This window comes from Pelodiscus sinensis, chromosome 9 (assembly GCF_049634645.1).
Source record: "Pelodiscus sinensis isolate JC-2024 chromosome 9, ASM4963464v1, whole genome shotgun sequence".
Taxonomy (NCBI): Eukaryota; Metazoa; Chordata; order Testudines; family Trionychidae; genus Pelodiscus; species Pelodiscus sinensis.
The window spans coordinates 11,879,970-11,905,199 of NC_134719.1; the positions used below are offsets into that span (position 1 = coordinate 11,879,970).

Here is a 25,230-nt window from a genome sequence, read left to right on the forward strand (position 1 = left end):
ATACAATGATTCAGAACTAAACCGGGATCAAGCGCCGTGCAGAAAAGGGCTGCATTCCTCTCCCCAGCACAGGTGGGGCCTGGCCCTGAGCAGTAACAGGTACAGCAGGCTTGGAGCCAGAGGCCCCCCCACGCCACGGGCTGCCCTGCAGCTCCGCTTTCAGGGGATCAGACAGGCAAGAATTGTATGTGGTTGCCATGGCAGCAGCGTTCCAGAGCTGCTGGGAGCTGTGCGGGGGGGGGGGCCCTCTCCGTCCCTCCACCCCAGGGAACAGGGAATGGCAGCAAAGGGCTTTACAGGTGCCCCCTTTGGCACTCAGACAGTCAGGTAAGAGCCCCACAGATGGCTCAAGAGGGGCTGGATTCAGCCTGCCACTGGCTGGGCTTTCCAGATTGAGGAGAGAACTGGGCTCAGTCCCGTCTGACTCTCAGCTTCTGGATCATCCACACACAGCAGCACCCAGATCTCAGTCACGCACACATTCCTGCAGACGCAGATCATTGTGCGTGCAGATCACCCCACCCAGCCACGCAGACACCACATACACACGTGCATTCACCTGTTTGTCACACTTGGAGAGCCCCTGTACACGTGTCCACGCCTCCCCCCGTCACACGGGACTGTCAAGCTGGGATACGCGGAACCGGGGAGTTTCCAAGGAAACAGAAATGAGATTTTTAAATGTCTCTGAAACACACAGCAGACTCCTTCTTGCTAGAAGGGAGATACTTTAAAAATACCTTAATGTTAATGCAAAGCGAAGAAGGCTCCCTCAGGGCGATTGAGCCTGTGGTGGGTCTTCACACACACGCATGCACGCACGTGCACGCACGCGCACGCACACACGCACACACGCACGCACACCTTTGTGGCTATACATGATAGGCTCCTGCAGGATAGTTGGCCTATCCAGTAGTGGGTTTCTGTAACCTGACTGAATGGACCTCGTGGGCCGGTACCCCATTCTCTGAAGAGTCTTTTCCTTCAGAAAGCAGCCAGCAGATGTGGGGACCCCTGGATTGCAGGCTCGCTCTGGCTATCTTTACGACTGCTCCCATTCAAGGTGCAAGAGTGAATATCATTTGAAAATACTCCATCGCACTTGATGTCTGAAATGGCCTGGCACGTGACTGGCAATGTTTTTTAAAGTATGGGCTGCCATCTCTGCTTCCCCCAGAGGCTAAGCTTGAGCCATAGGCAGAGCCACACATGTCAGGGTAGTGCTGAGCTGAGCCTTGCTCCCGCAGGAGGCACCCCAGAAGGTCACATTGCTCCCCAGTAGGAGCAAGTGGGGAGCAGGAAGGAAATCACAACAGGAAGGAAATCACAATCACGCAGGAAGGAAATCACAGATCACTTCCCCCACAGGGTGGCTCAGTTGTGCTCACTGGCACCCTGGAGAGTGGAGCCAAGGCATTGTCCACTTCCCACTTCTCCCTGCATGAGTGGGGGAGCCAATGGCCCTACAAAAACCCTGATTTCTCCCTCCACACTGAGACTAGTGATCCAGGGAGGCAGCACAGAGGTGGGTTTGGGGCACCATACGGCCCTTTCTGGCCTGCTTGGCTGCATAAGACTGTGCCCCACTCTGGCTCTGTGCTCAGTGAGGTTACTTTGACTGTGTATTTTAAAATCACCACAGTGATATGCCTCCAGCTTCTAGTGTATATTTAAGAGTTTGAATCATGTGTTTAATAATACAAGGATACATATGTTGGCTGAGATTTTCAAAGTCATGTCAGGGATTAAGAAACATGGTTGATGAAAAGCTCTGCCATGTTATACAGGCAGTCCCCGGGGTACGTACAAGATAGGGACTGTAGGTTTGTTCTTAAGTTGAATCTGTATGTAAGTCGGAACTGGCGTCCAGATTCAGCTGCTGCTGAAACTGACCGCCAGTTCCGACTTACATACAGATTCAACTTAAGAACCCCAGGCGTCCCCAAGTCAGCTGCTGCTGAAACTGATCAGCGGCTGATTCCAGGAAGCCCAGGGCAGAGCAACTCTGCCTCGGGCTTCCTGTAGTCAGCGCTGGTCAGTTTCAGCAGCGGCTGACTTGAGGACGCCTGGGGCAGAGCAGCTGGGGTGCTGCTGGGTTGCTCCAATAGCGCCGCTCCTCGGTGCTACTGGACCAACCCAGCAGCACCCCAGCTGCTCTGCCCCAGGCGTCCTGATTCAGCCGCTGCTGAAACTGACCAGCAGCGGCTGAATCAGGACGCCTGGGGCAGAGCAGCTGGGGTGCTGCCGGGTTGGTCCAGTAGTGCCCAGAGCGGCGCTTCAGGACCAACCGGCAGCGCCCCAGCTGCTCTACCACAGGCGTCCGGAGAAAAGCCTGGTCTGCTGGGGCGGGGGGGGGGGGGGGTACTAGCTGCGTCCCCTCCCCCAGCAGACCAGGGAGACGCGGGCGGCGGACCGAGATGCACCGCGGTCCCGTCGCCCGGGTCCTCCGCGGCTTTGCTCCCCTTCTCCCTGGTCTGCTGGACCAGCAGACCAGGGAGACCAGCAGACCAGGGAGATGCGGAGCAAAGCCGCGGAGCACGCTGGCAGCGGGACAGACCAGACGCGCCGCGGCTGTCCCATTGCCGGCATCCTCAGAGGCTTTGCTCCCCGTCTCCCTGGTCTGCTGGTCTCCAGCAGACCAGGGAGACGCGGAGCAAAGCCGCGGAGCATGCTGGCAGCGGGACAGCCCAGACGCGCCGCGGCTGTCCCGCGGCCGGTGTCCTCAGACGCTTTGCTCCCCGTCTCCCTGGTCTGCTGGTCTCCAGCAGACCAGGGAGACGCGGAGCAAATCCCGTTCGTAACTGCAGATCCGACATAAGTCGGATCCGCGTAACTTGGGGACTGCCTGTATAGTAACTGGGTTGATAAGATTTGTAACCAGCTCGTTAATCTAAAGTACATTGATTGGGGTTTTCCCCCTGCTTCTCCTCCTTATGGAAAATAACCTGTACTATTTATTTGGAACAAACACCTGTTACTTAAAATCATACTTTGCCCATGTAGAACTCTCTTGGCCTGCATTGCCTTTACTAGTTCAGTACTGAACAGCAGGAGAGAAAGAATTTGTTTATTCTTTTAGCCACAAGTTTTTAATCCTCTAATAAAATACAGAAACATTGCTAAGCCACAATAGACCCCTGTGGCCTTGAAATCTATGGATCTGTATGCCTAGTTCTTGTTTTGGGATTCCTTGTGTAATAGCTGATGCTAAAACCCTGACCTTGCAAACGCAGATGAGTAACTTGATTCACATGAGCAATCCCCTTGAAGTCCTTTGACTTTTCACAAGTGAGGGATTAGTTCATTACAGTTTGCAAGCTCAAGGCCTCAAAGACTGATTTATGAATATTAATATTTTTAAATTAGTTTAATTTGTAGACTATGGAAACATATCTACTTCAATGCAGAGGCATTTGTTAAGTGAGGGGCCAGATTTCGCAGTTGTTGTAAAATGAAGCTACATTAGTTTACTCCAGCTAAGAATGTGGTCTGAATTTTTATTGATAGAGTTTGTCAGAAACTCTCCTAGAGATAAGTGGTGTTGCCAGGGTTTGAGTTCATGCTCACTTTGACTTCAAGTGTTTTGGCTACTGGATTGGGAAGAAACACAAAGCCAAGGTTCTGATAATTTGTTATTGTTAAAGATCTCACAGACTGTGATTGTTTAAAAAAAAAAAGATGTTGGATGGGTCAAATATGACCCCAACCTTAGGTTTTGTAAAAAGGAAACTTTTAGCTTTAAATGCAACAGAAATATCTATATGTTTGTTTAAAAAAATCCAATGGAATTAAAAAAAAAATTAACATTTCCTAATGGTGTTTGTAGCCCAACCATTTCATCATTTGACTGGTCCCTGACCATTTTAGTGAAACTGACTAAAAGCAAATAAAAATGTAAGGGAAATGGAAAAAGAAAAATCGCCCGCAATAGTGAGCAGTGCATATGATTTTTAAAATTCTATTTTACTAGCCTGAGGTTTAAACATTTGGGATGGATATTTGTTTTAAAACATAATTTTTAAACTGACAGTGGCCCTTAAGCTTGTTATCTTGGCCAAATTCCAGTTTGGGTCATTTGCTTCTGCCTACCTCAAATCTCTCAATAGTTTACTAGACTTCTGTTGCTGTAGCATTACTCTGTGCTGGTAAACGGCTCCATGATTCACACCGGCAAGGGCTGCATTTCAGGAGCAGATAAAGTGGTGTCTGTATGTAATTTGTACAGGGCATCAGTTAATAGGCCTGATTATGGAAAGATTTAGTCTTGGGTACTGTGCTCACTCCAGTGAGCCATCATCTCATTGAAATCCCGGAGATTACTCACGGCAAAAAGGGGTTAGGCCCCAAACCTACAAAGATTTATGCTCATGTTTCTCTTTAACCATGAGTAATCCCTCTAAAGTTAATGGGACTACTCACAAAATGAAGCATGTAGATCTGTGCAGTATTGAGCCCGTACTAAGGGCCTGGTACATTTCCTGAGGTCCATGAGACCCTTTCTACAGATGACACTAGACCCTAAAAAAAGACCTAAATGTTCACAGAACTAGGACATACGTTTGTAAATTAGTCGTGCTTTAAACCAAAATTTACTGTATACTTCATCCTCTGCTAGATTTGATGTGTCAGCAGTTTATCCAAATTGTAAGAAACCTGGTACATATACACAGGCACCCTACTGCAAAAAAGTGTCTTCAGAATTGGTGAGTCTGACTATTTACACAAGTACTCTTTTTCTTTTGTTGTCCTTATGTATATACTTATGCCTCTGTAAACTCCACTCCAGTCTATCTGATGAAGTGGTTATTATCAATGAAAGCTTAGCCCTAATAAACCTGTTGGTCTCTAAGTGTTTCTGTATTTTATGTGAGCAGCAAACACTTATTCAGCTCTTTCTGCAAAACTGAATGAAAAAGGATACATTTGGATTCTCTTTCCAGAATTCAATTTACATGAAAAATCTGAATGGATCCATTCTGTTGCTTTCAATTAATTGCATAATATCACTGAATCTAATTTAAGCAGTCCATTTAATATAGGTACAATTAAATCAATGTAGGGCAACTATCCCGACCGGCACTGGCATCTGGTCCATTCAGTTGGGAAAGTTTGCAATCCTAAATCAATAATAAAACTTCCATTAATGGTCATTATATAGGGTGAGCTTCAATCCAGTGTAATTTACCTCCCTGTGTAATGTGTACCTACAGAACCTTTGAGTAGATTTCATATCAGCAATTTATCCAGCCTGCTAGAAATCTGGATGTAGATCCCCAGCCAGTATAGATTGCTATAGTGCAGTGGTCCCCAACACAGTGCCCGCGGGTGCCATGGCACCTGTGGGGGCATTTGTGTGCGCCTGCCAAGTGCTCAGGGCTGGCCTGGACCCGGGCATGTGGCGCATGCATGGTGCCGGAGCTGGCCCCAGGTGAATGGCGCACGGTGAGCGCCGGACCCGGGAGCGCTGCAAATTGGCCACCTGCACTCTGGGCGCGCGGCGCCGGCCCCGGGCACGTGGTGGGGCACCGGCCCCGGGCATGCAAGTGTCCCCGCCCTCTGGTGCCTGGCAGGCAAATGGTCACGCCCCCTGGAGCCCGGCAGCCTCAAATGGTTGGGGACCACTGTTATAATGTAACTGCCACTGGGCAGATTTGAACCTTGGATCTCTGGAGCAGAGTATAGGAGCCTCTACCCTCTGAGCTAAAAGCCAGCTGCTTCCCAGCTCATGCTGTAGAGGTACCTTAGTCTTAACTGTTGCTGTGGTCTAGGTACCACTTGCATTGCTCAGTAACCACTCTAGGGCAATGTCTATACTCGCGGCTTCTTGCGCAAGTACAGCCATTCTTGTGCAAGAATCTGCAGAGCGTCCACACTGCCCGCCCGCTCTTGCGCAAGGAAATTTACAGTACGGCGTGGTAAGAAAGAGCTCCTTACGCAAGAGCTATGCTCTTTTTTAACAGGTGTAAGCCCTCTTGCGCAAGATGGCAGTGTGGACGCTTGGCAGGGATTTCTTGTGCAAGAAAGCCCTATGGCTAAAATGGCCATCGGAGCTTTCTTGCACAAGAGAGCATCCACACTGCCATGGGCGCTCTTGCGCAAAAGCACAGCTCGCACATGGCAGTGTGGACGCAAGATGTTCTTGTGCAAGAAGCCGCCAGTGTAGACATAGCCTAGGTGTGTGGGTTACAAAAGCTCCCTTGACACTCATTCCCTATTTGTGTGTAGTAAAGAGAATTTGCAAACAATATGATTAGAATTTGTAGGGCCCTGCTATAGCACTCCATTTTTCAATGGCATTGCATGCATCAAACTGGCTTAACTCAGTGGTAATCTAAAAGCCTTTAGATTTAACCTTTTGCTTCATTTTAGGGCAGAAAGTTAGGCCCAGGCACCTACAATATTGACTATGGAAGCGTTAGTTCCTCTATGCTGCAGGAGAAGGCTTCAAATTCTGGCTGGGCCAGAGCACAGGAAGTGGCACGACTTACCCAGATGCCTCATTTTAATTTTAAGGAGACATTGAAGAAAACCAAGTATCTGGTGAGATCTGAATTTGACTGTTTTCCCTGGACAAAAAACCTGACTGTGTCTATGTTTTATCTTTCAAATGTTAAGCAACACGGGATGGCTTGAATGTAGGAGAGAGGGGTGATTTTCATGGGTAAATTAGATTTTTGACTTTGTTGTTATTAAACTTTAAATTCTTTTTCTCAATAAGAAAGAAAAATTGGGCCCAGGAACTTACAACATCAAAGATTTTCTGCAAGAGACCCGACCTTCAAGTATCAGAGGAGCCTGCGACACTGGAGAAGAGAGGTTTAGAGACTTAATTAGGGTATGTATCGGATTCAGGCAACAGAGATACTACAACAACTTGACAAGAAATATATAAGATAGATAATCTGGTATCTCTTGTTGAAGAGATATTATTGGATCACCTAATAATGTTTGATACATACTTTTGGGCGCCAAAACAAGTCCCCTTTATAACTGTGCAAAATTTAAAAGTAGAGTAGGTGGTACAAGAAATACTAAGGGTCAAAACTCAGTGATGCTTTCTGATTGCTGTCCATCCAAATCAAGCAACTAGGAAACTGATTTCACCAGTACCAGGGTTAAGAATGCTGCTTTCTGCTCATTGGTACCTGACACTGTCTGGTGATAGCCCAGCTAAAATCATCTTAATTAACAAGGGAATTATGAAAGGGAGCCAATTAGCGAGCATTGATCTAGGGAAAAACTTAACCACAATATCAGTATTTTCTATTTCACATTATGAAGGTGTCCTGTTTACATGGGATCTCCACTGATTTCACTGGGGAGTTCTCTGTACAATTCTGGGACTGAGCCCATATTTATGGATGTATATACCACAGTCTATCAAATCAGTGTTTGTCGTAGATATTTCTGTAATGCCCATCACACTGCCTATATACAGAGTATGCGCAGTATCAGTGTGTTGGTGTAGGTGTATGAGTGCGTATGCATTTACATACATGTCCCATTGTCCATGAAGCTACACCAAATAGTGATAACTTGCTTTTAAAATAGCTTTCCTACAGAGTAATGTTCTGCAATATTCTTCTAGCCCCAGAAATCCCTCACCAAGACTTCTAGTTCTACCAGAATGTGGGGAGGAGAGCTGGAAGGTACTGACCGTGTTCTAACCCTCCAAGCTGGCCACTTTTGCCACCCCACATCTGCACTGCCCAGCAAAAGAAACTAAAAAATGGGTCATTGCTGTGAAGCATCCCTTCTTCACAGGCACTGAAGAATATTGTGTTAATACTCAGACCCAGGGCATAGCCACGATTGCTGATTTTATAACTATATGTGTGAACCAACAGTGACTCTCAGTGGGAGCCTGTGTGAATCGCAGCTGATTGTATTTGTTACAGAGATGCCTGTACTGGCAAGGCATCTGGTGCCAATGAAGTCTCCGCATGCTAACTATGAAATTGTGTGAGTTCAGATTTCTAATTTGCCTTACTATCTTTTGAGAAGTTTTTAACTATAAAACCGTAAGGAGGTCAGATTTCTCTGTTTGCTTAGGGAGATACAAAGATTGTACTGGATTATCCTTTACTGGGGCAGAATGTAACCAGCTGTACTTGATAAGAACTTCCAAACCGTAGTGATGCAACGTGAACTAGTGGCTTGGGGATGAGGGCATGTGGGGGTGAAATCCCGTTCCACTGCCTTCAGTGGGGGCTAGGGATGTTAACTGATAAGCAAAAGTATATAGGTTAATGCTATAGACTACACACGTTTCCCTCCTGCCACCCCCAATCAGTAATTTTTTTTAGCAGGCTGGCCAGCAGCCCAGATCAGTTCTGGCTCACATCAGGTCCGGGACTGTGGCTCTGCATTTAAAGTGTATTAGGAGCCGGGCAGGCAGGCAGGCCGAGGCAGCCTGGCTCAGTTCCGGTTTGCACCAGGTCAGGTGCAAACTCAGACCCCCCTCTACTCCAGAGAGGGGTTGCTGCCACCCCGCACTGCTGCCTCTTTATCAGAGGCAGCAGCAAAGGGCGACAAGCAGCCGGTCCATAAGAGGAGCTGGTTTTTAAACTGGCTCCCCTCGCAGACTAGCTCCCGCCTGGCACCCACACTGCTGCCAGCCCCACCCCCAGAGACTATAGAATAGTCGACTAACTGATAAGAATTCATGTGGTTACTCATCTATTCAATTAACTGATATTTAACATCCCCAGTGGAGGCCAAGACTTCACCTAGAGATTCTATTCTGGGTTCTGCCATACACTTGTCCTGGGACAAGTTGTCTCACTAGGGTGTGCCTCAGCTTTCCAGTCCGTAAAACAATAATCCTCTTTGCAACAGGCTTTGAAATTTAGGGTATGTCTACATTAGCCTCCTAGTTCGAACTAGGGAGGCTAATGTAGGCATTCAAAGTTGCAAATGAAGCCCGGGATTTAAATATCCCGGGCTTTATTTGCATCTTCCCGTCTAAGCGCCATTTTTAAATCCTCCTAGTCTGAACTAACTGCCCACAGCTACACACGGCAGTCAAACAGTCCTTAGTTCGAGTTAACGGTTACTCCTCGTGGAACAATTCCCTTGCCCTACCATATCCCCTCCATGCAAATGTGCTACATTTGAACCTGAAAGGCAGATATGGCCCAAATCAACATCAGGTTCAAAGCTCGTGGAATGAGGTGTAACAGTTAACTCGAACTAAGTACTTAGTTTCAAAATAAGCTACCTAATTTGCATAGCGCAAATTGCGTATCTTATTTTGAGTTTAAGGTGCTGTGTAGACACACCCATAAAGACCCAGAATTTAATTCTGTGCTGCAGGCTTCATGACCTGGAGCCAAGTGAGGTTTGAACCTGATGTTGATTTGGGCCATACCTGCCTTTCAGGTTCAAATGTAGCATGTTTGCATGGAGGGGACATGGTAGGGCAAGGGAATCGCTGTCTGATCTGTTCTAATGTGGGATCTTTGGTATTCCTTGCTGGGATTCTCTTTAGGTCATCTGGTGCATGGTGTGCCAGGGGAACACCCCCTTGGAACTTTCCTGCTCTTGTATTTCCTTCACTCAGGTGCCACAGAGAAGAGTTTGTCCAGGACACAAGGATTTGGGAGACAGAGGTTCTAGTCTCTCTTCCTCCACAGACTTTGAGCAAGTCACTAAGCTTCCTTGTGCCTGTTTCCCATCTGTTCCATGGGATGACAGGCCTGCCCTGCCTCACAGGGATGTGCTGAGGCCATTAAAGACAGACTAGGGCCTTGTGCTTGATGAAAAGTGCTGTATGACAGCTAGGTATTGTTAGCATTGCCACCCCTGGACCACTATGAGGCACAGCACCTCCTGGAGGCAGCATAACTCCACAGAGAAATACCGGATAGGAAGATCTTCATGGCAGAGACCGAGTCTTTGGATATTTGTGCACCACCGAACTCCGTATACCCCAGATCTTGGTTAGGGCCTGTGGGCACTACTGAATGACAAAGAATCATTGCATTTAATACGCTTGAATGGCAGAATTTGGCTCTTTATTGGCAGTTGTAGCCAGTTTAGTTAGTAACCCTCTTCCTCTTACTTCTGCAGGATTGCTACCCTGGCCCTGGGTCTTATGGCAAGAATGGAAACCCTTATGCCCTGATTGAGGAGAAGGAGAGACGCTTGACAAATGCTCAAGGGATAATGGACAGCAAAACTGAAAAATCCGACTTTCCGTCTGCTGCGGCAAGTCTGCGCTATTTGTTTTCCATTCCATCCCCGTACTGACCGTGACCAGAAAGAGCAAATGGGAAGGCTCCATGGGAGCCGCTCCCTCAAGGTGCACCTATACACTGCACCCGGAGCACGAAATAAGCAACGCAATTTGAGCTCTTATTTCAAAAGAAATGCCTATTCCATAATGCCCCTTACTCCTTGTGGGATGAGGTTCATAGGGACAATGGAATAGCGAGCCCGTTATATTTTGAAATAACGGGTGCACTCAAAAGACACAGAATAGCTATTTTGGGATACCTCTGGTGACTTGGTAACCCCGCTCCTGGGTCCCAGACCCCTGCTCAGTCCTCAATCTAGCAGTCTCAGTACTGGTCCTGATTGCCCTTGGCAGGGTTTGAGTCCTTGTCCCCCAGCAAGCAAAAGGGCCTTAGGACAGGTGCCCCTGGGTCAGTCTGGGCTGTGTAAACAGTCCTCTCCCACACTCCCCTGGGTTCTTAGGCTGCCAGGGAAAAAGGAGCCCAAAGCCCCTCATTGGAGCATCTCACCCTCCCCCATCTCTGGCAATGCTGCCATTCCCTTTCTCAGCCTGTCTGGTTTGCTCCCCATCTGCACTAGTCTCCTTTCACTCCACTTCTCCCACTCCCCCTTTTCTGCCTGCAGGGAAGGCCTCTTTTTAAAAGGCTCCCTGGCAGCCTCAAGTGAGATCAGCTGGACCTGATTGAATTACCACAGCCCTGCCTCCCCTGCTCCTGATTAGCCAGAGCCCTTGCTGCCTTTTAGAACTGCCCTTCTCTCTCTCCACTGCAGTCCTTCAGCCTGACCCTGTCACACGCTGCAGTATAGCTGTAGCCTCAGGGTATCTGGGGCTACGTCTAGACTGGCATGATTTTCCGCAAATGCTTTTAACAGAAAAGTTTTCCGTTAAAAGCATTTGCGGAAGGAAAAGAGCGTCTAGATTGGCATGAACGCTTTTCCGCAAAAGCACTTTTTGCGGAAAAGCATCCGTGCCAATCTAGACGCGCTTTTCTGCAAAAATGCCCCGATCGCCATTTTCGCGATCGGGGCTTTTTTGCGCAAAACAAATCTGAGCTGTCTACACTGGCCCTTTTGCACAAAAGCTGTGCGCAAAAGGACTTTTGCCCAAATGGGAGCAGCATAGTATTTCTGCAAGAAGCACTGATTTCAGACAGTAGGAAGTCAGTGTTCTTGCGGAAATTCAAGCGGCCAGTGTAGACAGCTGGCAAGTTTCCCCGCAAAAGCACCTGCTTTTGCGGAAAAACTTGCCAGTCTAGACACAGCCTGGCTATTTTGTTCAGTACAGCAGACCATAGCAATGTAGCTACAGGCTTCCTCTCGTGGCCAACCAGGAGCCCTCGGGTGTATCTGAAGGCTCAGGGAATGCCAGCGTTTGCTGTTCTCTCCAGAGAGGGTGCATACAGCTTGCACTGCCTGGCTGCACAAAGCTGGCGTGCCCCTTGCTGTGCGGGAGAGGTAGGAGGACAGCATCCAAGAGAGCAGGGCTGGCCTTAGGGAAAATTGCACCCTGGGTGAACTTGTACTGTGGTGCCCTCCCTATCACCCCGGATCCGAAGGTTTCCCTCACCCGATCACCTCTGGGCCCCGCTGCCTCCTCCAGTGTTCAATTTGTATTGAAAGAGATGCCAGAGCACACCCCTGGCATGAATTAAGCACTGGCAGGGCAACCTGATACCAGTGTGTGCTGGCTTGGAGCACAGTTCCGCAGAAGATGCCATTGCCAGCTGTAGAGCAGAAGTAAGGGTGGCCTGGGATATGGCGTATTGTACTGCTGCTGTGGCTTGTGGTGCCTGGTATGAGGCTCAAGGCGGGCTTCATGCTGTTGCATGGGAGCTACATCTTGCAAAAACTCCTGGTCCTCCCACAGCCCTCTGGCTACACGGCTCAATAGAGGTGCCACTTCCAACTTTGAGGGAAGAGGAGGAGAACTTTTCCCTATGATTCCAGGGAACACTTAGGCACCTGAAAACTCTTGGGTTGGGTTGGTTTGTTTTTCAGAGAACTTAGAATTTAGCTGTTGATTTTAACACCCACACTAATCCACAAATTTATTTCCATCAATAGTAATTGAAATTTAGAGATTGGGAAAGCAAGAAAAATGCTGTTTAAGAACGTTAGAAATTGCAGCCAACCTCATGAACCCCTGTCTCAGTTCCTGCCCAGAGAGCCAGTGGGACAGCAAGAGATGAGACACAGAGAATTCCTGCTTCCTCTGCTCCTCACATTCCCACTCTCATTCCTGCCCCCAGCACACTGACCAGGGCCGTCCTCCAGAGAGGCACATGTGCAGGATCCCAAGGAGGTCTCCTAGGAGTGTTCCACCTGCATGCCATGAGCAACGGAGACTAAGCAAAGGGGACAGGCCAAGCCACTCAGTTTAAAGGCTGCCATACAGAGGGACCAACCCTGGCATTTCTGAAGGTGCCGCTTTTAATTCAGGACCCTAGGAATAGTGGATGATTGAAACAAAGAGTTGGCTACTCCTTTATTATTTGACCACCCAAGAGTGGGCAGTGTGGACGAGAGGGAAAAGCCATGGGCAGAGCATAGAACATTGCTCTTTGTGGCAGGGATATAAAACCCTGGTTAATCATTTAACCGGTTAAATGTCAGGCTAACCTAATGTTTAACTGATCAACAGACTAAGTGAGAGCAGCCCCCAGCCTGTGGGACTCTCGCTCCCAGCCCGTGTTGGAGTAGCCCTTGCCTGCATCATCTGGGCCTGCCACAGACAAGGGCTGCTTCGGATGAGACCAGTCCCTGTCTGTGGCGGGCCCCTTGTGAGGCTGGAGCAGCCCCCTGCTCACAGTGGAGGGAGTGGGGGGGGGAGTTCCAGCCCCGAGAGGTTACCCAGAACTGGTAAAGCATTACCCATTTAGGGAGATACTTACAGTTAATCAATTAATCTTTCACACCCCTATTTTGGGGCAGGCTCTGCCTCTCACGAGGTGTTTGTACAGGACTGAGAGCTCAGTGACGGCCTCGGGGTGCTGCTGCAATATGTAACAGCAATGTTGTCGATGTCTGGAGACAAACTCTTAGCTAGTATCATGGCTTCCATATGAGCATCACTTAGGACTCCACCCCCAGGGCCACCTGGCGGGCTCCATATCATTGTCACTGATGGTTGTTTCTGCATCCTGATGATTTTAGGGAAGTGGTTTGGGGCCAGCCACCTACAATCTCAAAAACGGTACCGATGAGATGTTGAAACAAGTGATCAGTAATCGTGGCCCGTATGACACCTTCACAGGAGACAGGTCAAAGCCTATTATCTGTGGACATTACGCTGTGGAAGTATGTACCTTTGTGAGAGGGTTTTGTTTTTACTAAAACATCCTTGTATTGGTTAATAATTTAATAACTTGTCCAGCGGGTGGGACAGCCCTCACAGATTGCTGCCACGAGAGGGGTGCTGTCAGGTGAGACAACATAGTTTTAAAACCCATCCTTGTTGTTACTATTAACAGCTTAGATTATTAAAACTCAAGGCCTGATCTGCAGCCGAGGTAAAGCAGGACAGCTCCTTTGAAATCAGTAAAGCTCCAATTTATGTGAAGATCTAGTCCTAGAAAGCTCACTTACTTTTTGCTGCTTAGGCTACGTCTACATTAGAACTTACAGCAGCACCCGTGCAGCTGTGCCACTCTGGGGTCCACATATAGCTGCTCTGTGCCATTGGAGGAGAGCTCTTCACCTGGCATAATTAAACCATCCCCAAATAGGGTCATAAGCTATGTCAACAGGAGAGCCTCTCCTGCAAATTTAGCACTGTCCAGACACCAGTGCTTTTGTTGGTGAAACTCATGTCGGTCGGTCGGGGGGGGGGGGGGGGGGGGGGAGTAGAGGGTGCTGTTTTCTTCACACCCTGATGACAAAAGTTTTACTGACAAAAGTGGGAGTGTAGACAAAGTCAGAGTTGCTTAGTTGCACGGCCAATGAAAATGACTCACGGCCTCCTCTTCCTACTGACCCAGGGTTGAATTCAAACCCGCCACATAAAAGTAACAAAATTGTCGATGAGCGGTCTTTTCTCCTTGTTCTGGGTGGATTCTGGGGCAATATTCCTTTGAGGGCCTCTGCGTGGCAGCTGATGTCCTGCCTGTCCGCCTGGGGAATGCCCCTCGCCTGAAGCGATGCAGAAGGCCATGGTGTACATTTATGGCACGCTGGAAAGATATCTGGCCTAGAGAGCCCGGGATGGGGCAGAGATTGTGCAGGGAGAAGAGGGGATGTGATCCATGGCAGTGGCAAGGGAATCAAGCAGTCAGCACATTCTGAATGAAGGTCTATGGGCCTTATCCGGCTCTACTGGTGGCCTGCCAGGCAATGGTGTCACATTTTCTCCTCTCGTCTGTCTGTTTAGAAGAAGTGCCTCGAACTCGGCACCAGCAACGTCAAGAGCTTTGTGGAAGAGCTGAACACCAAGGACAGAAAGAAAAAAGGCATTTTCAGCACCCTACCTCGGAACCCCGGCTGCCCCTCAGAGCGGATCTTCTGGGCCACGCTCAGCCAGTGTCCACGCGCCACGGTCAGTGAGGCCACGTTCCTTTCCTCTCCCTCAATGTGACTGTGCGGGACGCCCTCTGCTGCAGATACATCACATGGCACTGTGGGAGATTGAGGCCAAAAAGCAAAGGCAGAAAACTCACCCGCTCTTCTAGGACTGGGGCAGCCCCCTGAGGGAGGGAAGGAAATCTGCTGCTACAATCCAGATTGGGATGGTCAACCATTGCTAGGGCATTATCTTCCCTCTCCTGGTCACCTGGAGAGGAGTCTCCATTGGGAAGGCTGGAACAGAACTGTCCAAAGCCTTGTTCTGATTGGCCTCTCCTTGGGGGAGGTTACAGCCATACACCAGTGCCCAGCTGGCAACTCATCACCAAAAGGGCCAGGGAAATGAATAGCCTCATGATCTTTTTCTTCTACCTCAATTATTACTAACAAAGGCAGCTGCAACCTGCATTTCCTCCCCTTCTTTCAGGCTGACTCCTCTCAGCTTTGAGGTGGAAGTTAATTTTAAAGCTTCCAACTAAGCACTTAAACTAACACGACAACTTTAAAGGAGCCTAGGGGCTGAGGAGGCAGCTGTGGGGGGGGAACACCTGGAGGCATTCAAAGGCCTTCCTGTCTGCACCCATAAGCCCGTTGGCTGCCTTTCAGCATCAATCTGCAGCCTCTGGAAACTTTACACTCTTAAAAAAACCACTGGAGTTGTTAAATAGCTCTCAGGTTAGTTATTATGCTGGGTGGGTGAGTGTGACATTGCCATTATCCCATGAAAGAGAGTGCTAGGGCTAGTTAGAGTGACAGAGAAAAGGGGTGCAGATAAAATGGAAACCTGGAGGAACAGGTACATTAGGAAACAAAGAAAGAAAAATCAAATATCCAAAGGAGCCCTGGGAAAGGTGATTCAACCCCTTATATTTCCTTATCCTCCTACAACCAACCATTGTTCACTGTTGAAGGAGTCGTTGCATAAACCTCTTAATATCTGTAAGTGAAATTTGAAATTAATAGGGAGCCTGGTAACAATAACCACACTCAGAGCAATAAACCTTTCCTGGTTCTGTGTGGGTTGGCTACAAGTGAACTCCTTGGGCAGCAGAAGGCATCTGGAAGATCATAGCACACCCGGATGTGCACTGGTAGCCCATCCTGTTGTGACTATTTGAGCTCAATTACAATGTCCGGATCCATGTGCTCAGCCAAGCATTTTGAAAGATGTGCTTCTTAGCATCTATTATTCTTATTGCAAGATATTTGAAAATTAAGGACTTTTAATTTCATTTGGCATTTTTATGTTCCCGGCTGACAGCATCTTGCAATGTGCTTTCATGTTGTAAAGTAACTACTTACTGGCCCAGTTCAGCAAAGCATGATACAACATGCTTAACTTTAAACATATGCTTTTCATGGGATTTAAGCACATGCTTAAAGTTATGCACATGCTTAAGTGCCTTTCAGCAAAGGAATTAAAAGCAATATCATGGGATTCAAGGGTTAGAGGCTCCCAGTGACTCTAGACCAAATCTGATTGTGTTATCATTGAAAATACAGTTTATCTTATCGTCAGTGTTGCAAACTCACCTTGGGAACTGAAGGTCAAGCTGGGTTCTTTCCTCTCTCTACATCAACAATAAAGATTATCACTGGAATTTAGCTAACAACGTTGATGGTACATGTGAAGGACTAGAACCCCACTCACTGTCTCTGTTATTTTGGGTGATTGCCATATTTGGGGTCAAGAAGGAATTTTCCTCCAAGGTAGATTGCCAGAGACCCTGGAGGTTTTTCACCTTCCTCTGCAGCATGGGGCATGGGTCATTAGTGGGAGGATTCTCTGCATCTTGGGGTCTTTGAATCATCGTTTCAAGGACTTCAATATCTGAGATATAGGTGAGAGGATTATTCTAGCAGTGGGTGGATGAGATTCTGTGGCCTGCATTGGGCAGGGGGTCAGACTAGATGATCAAAATGGTCCCTTCTGACCTTAAAGTCTATGAGTCATTTTGGGACTTCAGAGCTAAGAGGATTAAAGAGCATTTAACAATTTGGCAGCCACAAATGTCAGCCAATAGGATTCTGAATTCACATGGGGAATAAAAACTGGTTGAAAAAGAGAACATAAGAACATACATAGAAATGGCCAGACTGGGTCAGACCAAAAGCCCATCTAGCCCACTATCCTGTCTTCTGACAATGGTCAATGTCAGGTGCTTCAGGGGGAATGACCAGAACAGTGATCCCTCTCCTGTCATCCATTCCTGGCAAACAGAGGGGCTGTGTCTAGACTGGCGAGTTTTTCCGCAAAAGCAGCTGCTTTTGAGGAAAAACTTGCCAGCTGTCTACACTGGCCGCTTGAATTTCCACAAGAACACTGACTTCCTACTGTCTGAAAGTGCTTTTGCGGAAAAGTGTCCGTGCCAATCTAGACGCCCTTTTCCGCAAATGCTTTTAACGGAAAACTTTTCCATTAAAAGCATTTGCGAAAAATTATGCCAGTCTAGACGTAGCCAGGAAGTGTTTTGCGTAGTTCCATTTCAGGGTCAAGCTGCATTGCAGAGCTCCATCTGAATTCAATGGGAGAAAGGGGCGGGGAAGGCCTGTACCACGCCTGCATGACAGGATGTTGTATATGAGTAAAGGTGGATATCTGTTAATGAGTGGTGGGTCACTGAATTGAATTCCAACTGCAAATAGTTCAAGCAGCAATCTCATTTTCAGCATCTGGCTGCCTTTGGGTATGTCTACACTACAGCATTATTTTGAAATAAGCTATTTTGAAATAGTTAATTTGAAATAGCTCCTTTCGAATAATGCATCTACACACATTCTTTGGGGGGGGGGGGGGTAGGGATAGCTCAGTGGTTTGAGCATTGGCCTGCCAAACCCAGGGCTGTGAGCTCAGCCCTTGAGGAGGCCATTTAGGGATTCAGGGCAAAAATGTGTCAGGGATGGTACTTAGTCCTGCTGTGAAGGCAGGGGACTGGACTGGATAACCTTTCAAGGTCCCTTCCAGTTCTAGAAGATAGGCAATCTCCACACAAAATGCATTTCAAACATCCACACTGAGTGGACACTGAATCACATTTAAGGCCAGCCAGAACCAGGGCATCAGGTCAGGATTTACTTTGTGTGGCTGCTGCCTGAGGCCTGTGCTTAAAGGAACTCCCCCTGGACAGCTGGTTCTCAGGTTTCCCTGCTTACCTGCCTACCTCAATGAGGGACAGCAAAGTATTTTGTCTCTGCGTGCTCTGGTTGCCCTCACTCAGGATACCATAACACTCTGCAACATTGAGCCGGAGCTGCCCCTGGGCACTCTGGTGCTTCTCTTGGACGCGTTGCTGCAAGCCTGGCTGCACTTTCTGCAGGCTGCCATCCGAGAGGTCCATTGGGGGGCTGTCAGTATCCAGGAGGCCCTGCAGGAGAGCTTCCACCCTAGGAGCACTAACAGTCTCCCTGGTCTGCCCCACTGGGGGCTTGTGCTTCATTCCTCCCTCACATCCTTCCACTTACCCCCACCTGGCCCCCTTCCTGATGTAAAATAAAATACACTTTTTTCATAAACACAAACTCTCTTTATTTAACAAAAATGGGGGAGGGGGAGATGAAACTCTGGTAAGACTGGGGAAAGGAGGTGGGAGAAGGGAGGAGAGAGGGTGGGAGAGGGGAGGGGGAAACCTGGGAGGAGGGAGCTGGAAGGAGGAAGCAAAGGGAAAGGGAAGCTCAGGGCTCGGGTGGGGGTCCCACCAGACCTGCCATAGAGGCCACGTTCCTCCATCTAGTGCAGAGATCATGGATGTTGGGGGCATCCCGCCCAAACCTGAATAAAGTCCATGATCTCTGCCCTGGACCAGGAAGGTGCCCGCCTTCTCCAAGCCCTGGCAGGCTCCTGGGAGCTGGCAGACTGCTCCTGGGGAGTGGTGGAGGGCTGGCTGCCAGTGGCTTGCTGGCTCAGGTTTTGGGGCCACTGCGTCAGGGGCAATGATTGCTGGCTCTGGGCTGGCAGGTTTGGAACTGGCACAGGCACTGTGGCCAGAGTCTATCCCTTTAAGGGCTCCAGTGAGGGGAGGAGAAAGAGGAGTGTTCTTGGTTGAGGTTGGAGTGGCCACCAGGGCTACCTGGGAAGGCTGGAGGCCCCCTATTTTGAAATAAGTGTCTACACAGCACTTATTTCGAAATAGCTATTTTGAATTTGGCATTATTCCTCTTAGAATGAGGTTTACACCAAATTCGAAATAAGCGCTCCACTATTTCAAATTTATTTCAAAATAGCAATTTGGCTGTGTAGACGCTAGGAAAGTTATTTTGAAATAAGGGCTGTTATTTTGAAATAACTTTGCTGTGTAAACTTTGCTGTGTAGACATACCCTTTCTCTCTCCCATTTCTGGTATGCTTATTCCTATCATCACAGTACAGCCATGACTGTTTCCTGCACCTGGTATCTGGCATGAAGTAGCCTCTCAGTTAAGTGGCTACCAGAAGAATACAACAGAATTAACTAAGGCTAAAGCTATGTGTAGACTGCAGGCTTCTGTTGGAAGAAGCTTTTCCAGAAGAGATTAAAAAGTTTCTGAAAAAACTTCCAAAAGAGAGCCACACTGCCAAAGTGCATTGAAAAAGCTATCTGCTTTTTCGACAGATAGTATCCACACTGTATGGATGCTGTCTCACATTTAAGCTGTGATTACTATGGATGGAGTAGCCACCAGGGCATCTGTGCTTTTTCCTCTTCCATCTTCTTTAGAAAAAACTCCCTCTTCCCCATCCACACACACCTTTTTCCGAAAGAGCTCTTTCAGAAAAAGGCTTCTTCCTTGTAGAAAGAGGTTTACCAATCTTGGAAAAACCCCTTGGTTCTTTTGATTTTCCCCCAAAAGAATGCAACTGCAGTGTGGACTAATTGAAGTTTTTTTGGAAAAATGGCAGTTTTTCCAAAAAAACTCTATAGTATAGACATACTCTAAGTCTACGTTGCCACGCTACTGTTCTGAAACTTTCTGGTTCAGGGGTGTGAAAAAACAGCCCTTCCCTAAGCGCAGCAAGTTAGAGCACTGTAAAGTGCCAGTGTAAACAGGACTACAGCATCGGGAGCCGTGCTCCCAGTGCCGTTAGCTACTCCCCTTGTAGAGATGGTTTACTCAGAGAGCTGGGAGAACTCTACAGCACTCCTGCCATGGCCACTCTGCTGAATGAAAGCGCTGCCACAGAAGCACTTTAAACTTTAAAGGGTAGACAAAGTCTTCAGACCCAAGATGCTTAAGTGAGTGCCTAATTTTAAGCACGTGAGTTAGGTACCTATGCAATACATCATTGGTTTACTGGTTGTCATTTTGTTGTAGTATGCCGTAGGACCAGGCTCACATGATCCAAAGCATGTGGAGCGATCAGAGTACTTCAATCAACCGCCATTTTGGTCGTCTGCCGAAAGAGTCGACAGGAAGGCATACCGCCTCTTTATTGGAAACACGGTGAGTGGAAAATCCATGGTAGGAATAGCTGTGGACAAATGAAAATTTCCATGCTGTCTGCTTCTTCCAGGACACACTGATCTTCCCACTGAAAGTCAGAATCCGTCTCACCCAAACAGTGATGCTCTACAACTTTGTCCATAAACAGGTTCCTAAAGAACATGAATACCCTGGCCCTTTTCAGCCTGATCAAAAGCTTATGGAAGTCAATGGAAAGAATTCCACTGACTTTGTCTATCCCTTTCTATTAATATATCGTGTCACATCTACAATGCACCCAGCTACTATCAGACTACAAGGAAGGTTAGAAATCACACTTGAAGCCACATAGAGAGGGGATAACTTCATTGCACTGCTTTCCGCACAAGAAGGCAGTTTCAATTATGCTCTTACTATACACATCAACGCAATAAGTCATCACAATTCTATTTACTCACTTCAAAAATAACATGCACTCTCCATCACCCATGCTGGGTAGGCTCAATGCTGTATAGAGTTGTGTGTGTCGAAATATTGTGCATAAGCAATTGTGTGTAGAACACAGGAGGAGGATGGGCAATGCTGTAGTGGGCTTTCTGAGAAATCCATGCCACAGAATTTACTGGGCTTTTTCAAAATATTGATTTATTAATGGAGGAGCAGGACTGGATAGTGGTAAGCAAGAAGAAAGTCTTCAGAGGTAGTTGCTTCCTGACAGTCATTCAAAATGTTTTCTCCTCTTCCCTCTATGATGGGGTCATGTAGAGTCTGCTGATGGGCTGCCACCCTGCACTCCCAAGTCGGCTCTCTCACTGATGCTAGATCTATAGTTGTGCTTTGGATAAAACAAACTACACAGAACATATGGAGGTGGGTCTCATGGTCCAAAGACCAAATTTAAGACACCTGACCCCACAGGTACATCCCCAACCAGGTTTAGCAGTGGCACAGTCTATCCTTTCCAAATTAACACTGTAGTGTGTGTGTGTGTGTGGGGGGGGGTATCTTTTAGATCATCTTCTTCACCCACTATTGTTGGTATGAGAGAAACCAGGGGGTGAGGTATTATCTTTTATTGCATCAAGTTCCGCTGGTGAAAGAGACAAGCTTTCAAGCTACATAGAGCTCTGCTTCAGAGCTGAAGAGCTCTGGGCAGCTCAAAAGCTTGTCTCTTTTACCAACCAAAAGTTGATTCAACAAAACCTATTACCTCACTCACCTTGTCTCTCTCTTGTTCTGAGATCAGCACAGCTACAATAACACTCCAAACAACATTGCTGGTCTGGACATTAACAACACAATGGTACTTTTTAAAAAAAAGAAGGTTGAGCTCAGCTTCTTTAGCCAGAATTCCCTGTATACCTTTCTCCCTCATCAGTTATGTTGTATACCAACCAACTGGTTACTGCTCTCCAACCAAGTGATTTCAGGAATGTTCTCAGTTGTGCAGCAGATTTTAGCTCTTTAGGGGGCAAAGCAATATATACTCCGATAAAGTCACACTCTATTGCTGGAAAAAACAGAATTTCTTTTAGCAGCGGAAAGTTGAAGAGATGGGGCAGGTAACTGCTTCTTCCCTTAATGCTTTTCTGATGTTGTCTATGGTAATAATCTTCTCTAGTTTCCCATAGTGAACTAGAATGAAGCCTGAAGGGCTCAAAGGAGCTAGGAAATGCTTTAATGTGAAGTAGTCCCTGTAGCTAGAGATGAGGTGCCGACTCCTGTGCAGTTTCCTGCCTTTATGCAGTAGAGCAGGCAACAGGCAATTTGAAAAAGATCAAGGATGAAGACTTCTTTGTAATTGATGCAGGAACTCCACCGATTAAACTACAAACTATAAAGTGGAACTTGATTAGAGTTAGTTCTAGGCTGTTGGGGAAGTCATATTGAAGGGAATGGTGGCCAATGTCTTTGGGGAAATTGGAACCATTGGATCGGATTAGGATGGTTGATGTATAGACTGAACCTAAATGGAGGGATGAGTCCCTAATTCCTCCGTTCTCAAGTATAAGAGGTAGTGGTGGTGATTGCTGTTAAATATTCTAGATTGTTTGCAAACTGATGACCTGACCTTACTACCACTGAAGTCACGGACACAACTTCCCAGGTGTATGTATAACAGCGCCTTTAACAATGCAGAACCATGTCTGACTTTCTTTGCTCAGAACCCAGTTGGTGTTGGTCGTTATGACATCAGAAAACAAGATAAGTGCAAGTGGAATCCTAGATACCGGTCACTTTACCAGTGTGAAACACACCGTTATCTGAGTAACCTGGAGCAGGATGCCGTCTTACAGTAAGTGAAATGTACTATGGGAAGTGTGTTAATACTGGTATATAGTAGACCCTCACTAATTCCCACCAATGACCAGGAGACCCAGTATAAATTACTGACTCTTATAGATTAAGTGAGGGCCAGAGTTGCAAGTCATGAGTAAATTCACAGACAGTCCATAAAAAAAGAGCTAAAATTGGATCTGTCCATAAAATCCATAAAACATTTAGATATCCATCCCAGGAAGTCTACGATTCCCGGGGCAGGAGCAGAGAGGGGAATTCTCCTGGAGGGAGTCCCTCTGACCTGCTGCTGACTGGCAGAAGCTGTTCTTCTCCACCTCCAACGTTGAAGTTTTCTTTGGCCTCACTTGCATCATCAAAGCAAGCAACTTTTGGCCAGTGTGCAACTGAGCTCCCCACGGCTGTGGGCAGGGTGAGGGAGTACAGCAGGCCAGGCATAGCAGCCTCCCACCAGCAAGTCTCAGCATCACTTTAAGCAAGAAACTGTCCACTCCTATTCTGGAAGGATTATTGGCTGTCAAAATGGACCTGGAAAAATTACCAAAGCGCAGATTGACAGTGTGGCTGCTGCGTTGTATGATCACAAACTGGAGCACTTGGAGGATGCTGTTGTGACTTGTAAGTAGGCTAAACTAAGCTCATAACATTGCTGTTGTGATGTAGGAATTAAAACACTGAACACTGTTCACGTCTGTCCTTGTGAACTCTTTTTATATTACATAATAATGTGTCTGTAAAAAAGTTTGGTTGTCCATAATTTTTTCTACACTGTCCATAAACATTATTTTCCACAGTTGGCAAAACTGTTGATGCCCAAATCCTGCCTCCTGGGAAGGAAGATAGTTCTTGAGGGGAAGGCAGGAACCTGAGACTTAGGAAATCTGGGTGCAATTCCCAGTTCTGTCACAAATTTCAGTAATGTCACTTAATTGCTCATTGCCTCAGTTACCTATCTGTACAATGGGGATTATAGTATTTCCCTGCTCGGGATAGGGATTTAGCCTGGGATTGGAGAAGGCTAAATATATTATAAACAACTGATACTGATCACTTGTTCTCTTATTGAGGGAAGCACAATATAAATCTATATATAAAGAGATCATGTTAGCATAAGTCCCAGAGGGATAGCCAAGTTAGTCTGTATCTGCAAAAACAGCGAGAAGTCCTGTGGCACCCAAGGGTACATCTACACTGCAGGCTAAAGTCAAATTAAGATACAGAACTTCAGGTACATCAATTGCATAGCTGAACTTGAAATAGTTTCACTTGGTTTTTAGCACTGTCTACACAGCAGGAAGTCGAAGGAAGAACACTCTTCCTTTGACTTCCCTTACTCCTCGTGAAATGAGGGTTACAGGAGTCAGAGTAAGAAGTCCTCCAGCTCAACATTATTTCAAAATAACAGCTTGCTGTGTAGACACGCACTTTGTTATTTCAGAATAACTTCAGCTATTCCAAAATAACACTGCTGTGTAGATATACCCTAATATATACAACCAAGAGCAAACTCATTTCTGAGCATAACACTATTATGAGCCTGTGTAAAGGTCAGGAAAATAGCTCACATAACTAAATGTTGTGCCCTTATTTAAAGAACTGGAAGGGACCTGGGTTGCGATAAGAAATTCCTGTCACCCCTGGTTAAGATCTGTTTACTTTTCTTCTTTTCATCTCTAAGACAGTTGTTTAAATGTTGTCTGCACTGGGGTTGCAAAGATGTAATCAAGAACAACATTTTAGAGTGCTGCAACCAGAGTTCACTAGCATATTTTGAGATGATGTAAGAGAATTAATCTTTCACTCTCTCATAGATATTCACTGCACAGCTAACAGTCAAGCTTATAATAACTTCATTTCCCTCGACCCAAGTAAAGACCTTCAGCTAAGACTGAAGAGAGATTAATACAGTCAGTAATTTGAATCTGCTTGTTTTTCTTCCCCTTTTATAGAAAGCGGATCAACCCTGTTAATAGAAGGCCTTGGAACAATTTGGTTTCTGCTACAAGTGATCCAGATACTTCTGAACAAGTCATTGCTGCGACTTAAAACTAAGTGCATGCTGTCAAGCAGAAGGCAGGTGGAAACACTTTTAATAAAGATTAGTTGTAAGAAGGAAAATACTTGCCACGTACAGTAATAGAGCTGCATACAAGTCTAAAAGTACCTACAATTTTGCTCTGCAAAAACAAACTTAAAACCCATCAGCAATCTTACCTTTTCTTTCTGTGATTATAATTATTTTCACCTCTCTGTGTATACATGGCATAATTTATGAAGAGGATATCGGGCAGGATTTTAGATAGGTACATTGTCTTTGTCAAAATAGGAGTGCTAATAGGTAGCCCTTTGACTATTAAATACTTCCTTTTCCATTAAATTGCTTCATTCAAGAAATTGCATGTTTTTTGTACCATCGATGCAGTACTGTTATGACAATAGATTTTGTTCTCACACCAAGCAACAGAATTGGCCTAAGTCAGTACTGCTCAAGTGGAGTTGCATTCCTCAAAGTACATGTGTTACATTGATTAAAAAAAGAGAGCCCTCTCATGGCCAAACGAACTGGTGTATATTTCAGTAACAAGCTAAAATCCTTTCTTACAGCCTACTTATTCAGTAAAGGACTGAGAGGGGACATACCATACATAGCAAATCTGCTAACACAAAGCAGTAGTTTTACACAGGCTAGAAGTGAATCTAGAACAATACTTCATTTCATTTTCTGTTTTTCTTTCTGGGAAT

General features: G+C 46.7%; 1 protein-coding gene across 1 annotated transcript; it reads left to right on the top strand.

The window, feature by feature from the left end:
• On the top strand, window positions 1-24,606 carry CIMAP2 (ciliary microtubule associated protein 2). Its single transcript, XM_025189853.2, has 10 exons — window positions 1-327; window positions 4,616-4,703; window positions 6,370-6,540; window positions 6,719-6,835; window positions 10,072-10,209; window positions 13,390-13,533; window positions 14,603-14,767; window positions 20,083-20,211; window positions 22,356-22,486; window positions 24,438-24,606. The coding sequence occupies exons 1-10, from the start codon at window positions 278-280 to the stop codon at window positions 24,532-24,534; spliced, it is 1,230 nt and encodes a 409-aa protein (XP_025045638.2). The 5' UTR covers window positions 1-277; the 3' UTR covers window positions 24,535-24,606.
• The last annotated feature ends 624 nt before the right edge of the window (window positions 24,607-25,230 follow it).

What these genes read in the sequence shown, in the direction of transcription:
- CIMAP2 (XM_025189853.2), top strand. Translation starts at nt 278, where the DNA reads ATGGCAGCAAAGGGCTTTACAGGTGCCCCCTTTGGCACTCAGACAGTC. An exon ending in TTTGGCACTCAGACAGTCAG is followed by an intron (nt 328 to 4,615) that starts GTAAGAGCCCCA and finishes ATCCTCTGCTAG; the next exon opens with ATTTGATGTGTCAGCAGTTT. An exon ending in AAAAAGTGTCTTCAGAATTG is followed by an intron (nt 4,704 to 6,369) that starts GTGAGTCTGACT and finishes GCTTCATTTTAG; the next exon opens with GGCAGAAAGTTAGGCCCAGG.